Source organism: Pollicipes pollicipes, unplaced genomic scaffold (assembly GCF_011947565.3).
Source record: "Pollicipes pollicipes isolate AB1234 unplaced genomic scaffold, Ppol_2.1 Scaffold_7261;HRSCAF=8764_pilon_pilon_pilon, whole genome shotgun sequence".
In the NCBI taxonomy this organism is placed as follows: Eukaryota; Metazoa; Arthropoda; class Thecostraca; order Pollicipedomorpha; family Pollicipedidae; genus Pollicipes; species Pollicipes pollicipes.
The window spans coordinates 4040880-4048303 of NW_023597054.1; the positions used below are offsets into that span (position 1 = coordinate 4040880).

At 60.8% G+C, this 7424-nt stretch overlaps 1 protein-coding gene across 1 annotated transcript; it reads left to right on the top strand.

Moving 5' to 3' along the window:
- The first annotated feature begins 330 nt into the window (after positions 1–330).
- Positions 331–6822, top strand: LOC119112356 (disintegrin and metalloproteinase domain-containing protein 10 homolog). Its single transcript, XM_037236513.1, has 4 exons — positions 331–580; positions 2631–2798; positions 4095–4269; positions 4725–6822. Exons 1-4 carry the CDS (start codon positions 557–559, stop codon positions 4811–4813), a joined length of 456 nt encoding a protein of 151 aa, XP_037092408.1. The 5' UTR covers positions 331–556; the 3' UTR covers positions 4814–6822.
- The last annotated feature ends 602 nt before the right edge of the window (positions 6823–7424 follow it).

Genomic DNA, 7424 nt, shown 5'->3' on the forward strand with positions numbered 1-7424 from the left:
TGTCGACGGCCGTGGCAGTGACGCGCTGGGATGAATAACCCAGCAAGTGCTGTTGTTCACTGTTGGCCCGTGGCCGGGAGCGTTCCAGCGGGCGGTGGTGCCTCAGTCGGCTGACACGTCACCACAAGCGCGGAGCGCACGTCACCACAAGCTGCCGCTGTGACGTGCGCTCCGCTCCGACTGGGGCTCGGGCGGGCGGCAGAGGAACGAGCGCCGTGGGCCCTTGGTCTGCGTGGTCGTGTGAACGCCGCCGCTGTGACGTGCGCTCCGCCGCGACTGGGGCCCGGGCGGGCGGCAGGGGGAACGAATGCCGTGGGCCCTTGACGTGTATGTGCTGTCTCCGATCGTGGCGCAGTTCACGTGCCTCCCACGCGACGGCAGTTACTGGAGGCCGCGACGCTGACGCGCCCACCAGTCAACGTGTCAACGGGAAGTGAGCTGACGACCCGCCTTCACCGGGCAGGGCTACTGCGACGTGTTCCTTAAGTGCCGCCGAGTGGACGCCGAGGGGCCGCTGGTGCAGCTCAAGAATCTGCTCTTCTCCGAGAAGACGCTCATGTCCATCGTCGAGTGGATCACGGTCAGTGGCGCCGGCAGCCGCCGTGCGGAGCGCCGCCGCTGCTGGTATGCGCTCTCTTATCTCGGTCCGATGTGGAACGGGGCCTGTTTTCCAGCCACGCAGGCTGCGCCCGACACGTCGTCCCGATACATAAGCGATGGAGACGTTGTCAGGCGCGGCTGTCCCAGCAGTGGTGTGGCGCATCGCGATGGTGAGGGGTTTGTATTTTGGGTCACGTGACGAACAGGGTCCCTTCCGTAGAACAAGCATTGCGTTTTCAGCTTGGAGGCCCGTCTCGTGAGCAGGGGTTGCCTCGGAGTAGCAGCTGCGCCTTCTGCGAAGCTGACGTGCCCGGTGCCGGCAGCGCAGGGACTGGCCGATCGGTAATGCCAGTAGATGAATATCGCGCCGTGCGGCGGCTGGTTGCCCGGTGATTGATGAGGGAAATAACCGGGGCTGATTTTCCGTGCCGCCGTGTGGAAAATGTGGGCGCATTCTGGACATGCCTGGCGGCCGTCAGCCGCGGAATAATTGGTCTCGGCTGGGCTGTTGGTGGCGGTCGCTGACGGCCCGGTGCGGAGGTCATGATCGGCGGCGACTGCCGACTGCGGCGGCCGGCCCTGACGGGGGCCCAATCACCGGGCGGGCGGACTGCCCGGCCCGACACCCCGCCCGCCGCCTGTTGCCATGGACGCTGTTCCTGATACGGTCGTGTGGCGGTCGCGGCCAGGCGTCGGCATGCGCGACGCGTCTTGTCTGTTGCAGTGTGCACTCCCTACGTGGCCAACGGGACCCGGATCTGGCTCCCGACCCGGCTCTACAAGGCCTGCCGGCACCTGCGCCCTTGGGTTACGCGTGAACTTGCTATTTTAACTGGGGGTTCGATCCCTCCCGCGCGTCGCGGTTAACCCGCGCGGTCTATATAAGGTGCCCCGACCTGAACGAGCTATCATCCTATGCTAATCATCATTTGTCAGTATGGTGACATCTCGCTGCATACCATGAGTACGTGGTTCATTGTATTCCAAAAAAGAAACTAGCAGAGCTTTTAGTACAGGCTTTTTTAAAACGTTTCGTACAGAGCGGTACTTGTTCTTCTGGTAGTGGATCGCAACCCCGCTCGGAAAAGATGACAACTCTAAACTCTGTTGCAACTCGGACAACTCGGCTGCGTGCCTTGAAACTGCCCCTCCGGCACACGGCACTGTGCGTTTTGCCGGTTCTTCACATATTTACGTTGCGGCATTTATGCGAATTGCAAGCAAGTTGTATGCAAGTTGTTGGCTGTAACATGGACTAGGTGAGAAACCATTTGGCTAAATAAGCGTCAGCCTAGTTGTGTGCCTCGGGCGCTGGCGTTACGATGCCGCTGGTCGCAGCAAAAGAGTATGGGAACAAACACTTATGCTAGAAATGGAAAACTCGTTTTGACCTCGAAAATCAATGCCCGCGATAGCCCACAAAGTTTGAAAACTCCTTTTCCGAAAAGTCGTCCACTGTGACCAGGAGCCGTGGTCAGAACTTAGGTCACGCCGACCCCGATACGCGACAAGCTCCTTGCAGTTTTAGATGACCGTACCGTCCGGTTCGAAAGGATTTTTCGTGATGACATTTCTGTGCAAGGTGAATACCATTGGGGTCGTCAGCATGGCCAGTATGCCCTACGGGCTTTCTGGTTTATGTATGCAACTTTCCTAGTGATGGCTAGTTTCTTTTTCGTTCCGAATATTTTCTTTCGAGACACATGTTCATGTGTGGTTGTCACTTCGCCGTCTCTGCTAAGACGTTCTGTGGTGTCGGGCTGGCTGACGGAGGGGGGGGGGGGGGGCGGGGGTCTCGGTTGTCCGTGGTGCTGACGGCGCCCTGTGGGGCGGCTTGGCTGGCACCGGTGCTCGCGGTGCCGGTGTCAGGCGGGCTGACGGGGGTGTCTCGGTTATCCGTGGTGCTGACGGCGTCCTGTGGGGCGGCTCGGCTGGCACCGGTGCTCGCGGTGTCGGTGTCGGGCCGGCGTCGCTTGTGGCGCCGATGCTGCCGGGACAGGTGGTGATGCGGTCTCGCCTCCATCGGCCAGCACTACTGGTGGGCGGTGCTGCTGATCTCGGTGGCGTTCGTGGTGGTGATGGCGCTGTTCATCCGCTGCTGCGCCGTTCACACGCCGTCCTCCAACCCCAAGAGAGCGCCGCCCAGGAAGTTCGCCGACACGCTCAAACACCCCATGGACACGCTGAAGCGGCAGCGGGTAAGCCAAGGCCCTGGCCCCGGCCGGCTGGTGGCCACACTCCAGCCATAGCCAGCAAGGTCAACTTCTCATCGCTGACGTAAAGTAATCTCTGGGAGCTCGTGGTGGGCTCTCTGACCTTAAGCCATCAGCCCAGAATAAATATTAATCACCGCACCTTGAAAATTTGCCGTTCTTGGAAGTGTCCGCTCTCATATACCTTGCGGTTTTTCACACGCCCAGATACATGTACAATCACCGTCGTTTTGAATCGACAGTATCCGAAATATCATACCATTATGATGCCTCTCATAGCGAAGCGAGCAATGTGTTACGATCGAAACGTCATGCCGGGTATAACTTTGCCGATGTGAGTAGCAACGAGGCCACATAATTACGCAGTTGGAGCGCCCGAAAGGTCAGCTGATTAAAGTTCAGGGACGTGGAGGCTGGTTCAAGCTGATTCACGAGATAGGCCGTCAGTTTTTACAGCCTTCATGTGACATGCGACCTGGGCCCGAGTGTAACATCTTACATTATCACGCTGATGCTCTTGTATTCTTTGACGACCGTGGTCGCAAAAAAACAAACATGGGCGATGAGAAGTCCAGCTTGTTGGGCCCTGACTGCTATCACACCTGGTGGTGCCTATCGTCCCTCCAGTCGGCCCGATCACCTGCATTTACGCGGAGCGCCAAACCACTACGCTCTTCTGTGCCGTGATTTACCACAGATAGAGATAGCATTTGTTCTTCGATCATCAGAATGATGCAGCGCTGGCCAATGGAAGTGGGTCCTGTTATCTATTCGGTTTAATTTATATTTATTTAGGCGAGTCGTTCTTCCACATGTTAAATGTAGTCGTAAGACTGTCAACAATTACGATTATTGACAGTAGTTTAAGGGTGCCGCTTCTTCCCGTACTCGATTTGGCCGAATGGGCGCCAAATGACCGCTGCAGTCGGCGCGCCCGAAAACACCGGTCAACAACAACAAAAGCGATTTGGCCGTCCTGTGCCGTCCTGCCATCTGACGGCGACCCGTGCTGTGCCGTCCTGCTGTCTGGCGGTGGCGCGTCCTGTGCTGGCCTGCTATCTGACGGTGGCCCGTCTTGTGCCGTCCTGCTATCTGACGGCGACCCGTTCTGTGCCGTTCTGCTATCTGACGGCGACCCGTTCTGTGCCGTCCTACCGTCTGACGGCGGCCCGTCCTGTTCCGTCCTACCGTCTGACGGCGGCCCGTCCTGTGCCGTCCTGCCGTCTGGCGGCGGCCCGTCCTGTGCCGTCCTGCCGTCGGTCTGAGCGAGTGTCGTTGCAGCGGCAGCATCCGCGGCGGCCGCCGGGCGGCGGTGGTCCGGTGGTGGAGGAGTCGGAGCTGGCCGCCAGCAGCGCGCGACCCAGCCGGGCCAGTCACGGCCCGCCGCCGCCCTACCAGCAGGTCGGGCCCAGCCGTCACGGCTACGGCGCGGGTCGCGGCCACTACAGCCGACAAGGTCAGCCAAGCCCATATGGGGCCAACACCAGACGTCAGTGGTCCTTGCATATTGCACATCTTTCAGTGTGAACGTCGATGACATGACTCAGATTGTTACTGGTGATTTGCGCATGCATACATATTGCCAAAACACTCAGCTTGGCGACATTTTTGAAACTGGCTTTCAGTAAGTTCAGTTTTGTGTTGGAGATTTTGTTGCTTAGATATGCTCTCATCGTCGAGTAATCGAGGGCTAATTGATCCCTTTGCGACGAGGTTGTTCGATTTCATTCTTCCTTCCAAAGTTCCTTTCGAGCCTGTGCCAGTGTCAAACTGAATGCAGCACTTGCTTGGACGAACTGGACCCAGGAGCTGAAGGGTGACCGCACCCGAGCTGACCTGTGCTGGCACAGCGCGCGCCGGGCGCCGCGGCTGCCAGTCAGGCCGGTCCGCTGACCGGGGCGCCATCCGCAGGCACACGGGAGGACGTGGAGGCCGGCGGCCGGGCGGCGGAGCGTCAGAAGCGCCGCTCTCAGCCGGCGGCGGCCGGCCGGCACGTGTGACCTCGGTCCGAGGCGCCGGCGCCCGCCGCCTCCTGACCCGACACCGACACGAACGCCGAGCCTGGGCCCCCCGGACGCCGCCCGCCAGCCGGCGGGACACCACGACCGGCCGGCCGGCGCCATTGCCCGGGGCCGGGGGGTTCGGCCGGTGGTCGTGACTGCGAGCGGCACCGCGGGCGGCCATCCACGGACACGGTGCGGCTCACGTCCAGTGGGCACGCATTGAAATCAAACCATTTGTGTACTTGCATTATGAGAAGCGGCATTGCCAGGGCGGCGCGTTCTTGGCCTCTTCCTGGCGTGCGGGCGGTGGTGATGTGATACCGCGGCCCGGCACCCGTTGGCGCGCGCTCGTGCGTCGCCCCGGCCGCTGGGCGGGGCTCAGGCGTCTGCGGCCGGTGCAGGCTCCGACCTTGCTGCAGCCCGCTTCCGACGCCCGTCCGTCCGCGCCTGCAGCCTGGCCAGTGAGCGACACCCTCTCAGTGTGCGCCCCATTGGGCCGCCCTGCTCCCTGGCGCTATTTAAGCTTTCGAAGTTATTTGTTCCGTTGCACTGGTGGATGGAAGTGTGATCTGCGACGGCTGGCCGGCGCTGTATGTGCGTGCGGCCAGGTCCGCTCCCGGGCGTGCGGGGTCGCGGGACTCATTCGGGTACCCACTGCTTTGTTGCTGAACGCGTGAGGGCGGCTTTTGTTGTGAATGGCGGTGAAGCTTATCTGAGATGAGGCTTGGTGTGGTTTTGATATCTTATTCGAATTTTGATTCCAGAAGCTTTTAAAGTTATCGTCTCCAGAATATCGGCTTGGGCCGGGCATTGGAGGTGTCGGTTGGCAGAAACTCATGCTGCTTTGTACGGTGAAGTGCGAAGGCGCCTTGGAGTGGGGCATTGCCCAAGCGCTTGTTTTCCCCCGCCCCACCATGCGGAGTCGGTGCTGACTCGATCGCATGGCAAGCGTATGACTGGTGTTGGTGGCTTTTGAGAACCGGATGCGTTTCAGGAGTGGTGACTGGTTGCGTCAGCGGGCGCTGCGTGCCGACTCTCCGTCTGTGGGCTTTAGGCGGAGCACGTGGGATGAGCGTGTCCGGGCCGGTTGTTCCGCCACCTCCAGGGGGCGTGTGCCGGTCGCCGCCCCGCGCGCACGCAGTACTAGAGCCCGCGACCACGGCGGGGCAGCTCCGAATACCACCACTTCCACGCCACCAGCGGTGACCTACTCTGCGCACGATCTCTGGCCACTGAGGCACGGCGCCGGGGCGGCGGGGCTCGGCGGAGCCAGGCGCAGTGACGGCGTCAGGCGTCAACGCGCGGGCTGTGCCGCTCCGTAAGGCTCACGAGCTATTTAGTCAAGCCTCGTAAGGATAATTTGTTTCGCAAATATTTGTACTCGGCGTTCTGTGGACTGTAGCGTTTCGACGGCTTTCCCGCTCGTCGTTAGAGTTCCGCGTATTCATTTTCTGAAATTCCAAAGGAATGTAGATGTCTTCTGATGTTTTAAGATGTGCGTTATCCCGTCTATGCAGTACACGAACGCCCTTCACACGATGTCCACGTATGCGTTGTCTTCTGTTACGGAGGTGCACAAACAGTGCGGCAGAACAAGCTTGGTGCAGTGCTCCCTTTCGTTGCTGGACCCGCCTTGTCAGCCCCAGCCGCCGTGTGTCGCCGCGACCTACTCCGCAGCACTCGATACCCAAGTGGCCTTGCGCATCATCACCGTGTCATATTGATTTGTGGCGAGTCAGGGGGCGGCGGGCGGCGGCGACGGCTCGTTAGCGACGCCGCCGCCGCCCGCCGCGCACGAGATGGCACCTCAGCGCGGCGCGTCCGCTCGCGGCGCGGACTGCTGCCCGCCACCCGGGCACGTGGTGGAGTCGGACCGGACTGGTGGCGTGTGGGCGCGATCCGAAGCCAGCTCCACACCCGGTGTCGCTGGTCCCGGTAGTTAGGATGCACTCATCTGTCTCACTTTGTATGTATATTGTAAGATGTGTAATGAATCTTACGAGGTACCCTGGCGTCTTCCTAACGGACCGTCGTGGCGGGACGCCGAGCTCAGCGGAGACTGGCCGCTGCCTTGTCGCGGTCGCACGTCTGCACGTTCCACCCGCGCACCGATGCCTGACGGCCGGCGGCACGGAGCGGGGCGAAATACAGCCGGTCAGCCGTCGCTGCATTGACCTTCGGGTACACTGGCGAGGGCGCTGGGAAAACTCCGACGTCGGCCAGATAGCCCGCCTGCGGTAAGGCGTTCCCGCTTGTTGCTGGACGCCGATATGGGTAGCCAGTGGTCGTAGTTCACGGGCTCATTAATGGTCATGGCTGACGGCACCCGAGCCGACGCAGCTCGCCCGCACGCCAATGCAGCCAGGCTGCTCATCAGGGCGCTTCTCTCGATTCAGTTCACCTGCCCCAGTGCGCGTCGAATTGAGCATATATGATCGGATGTGGACGATCGCTGCATGACATGATCCGATGGATATAGCAAAGCGAGCAGTATTGCGTTTGGGAGCAGCCATCGTCCTCGGTGTGCGCTGGTGTCCCTTCGGCTCTGGATGCCCCCAGACCCTATATCTCGCTCAGGTGCGGAGCATGGTGGCATTTCTTCAGCGGT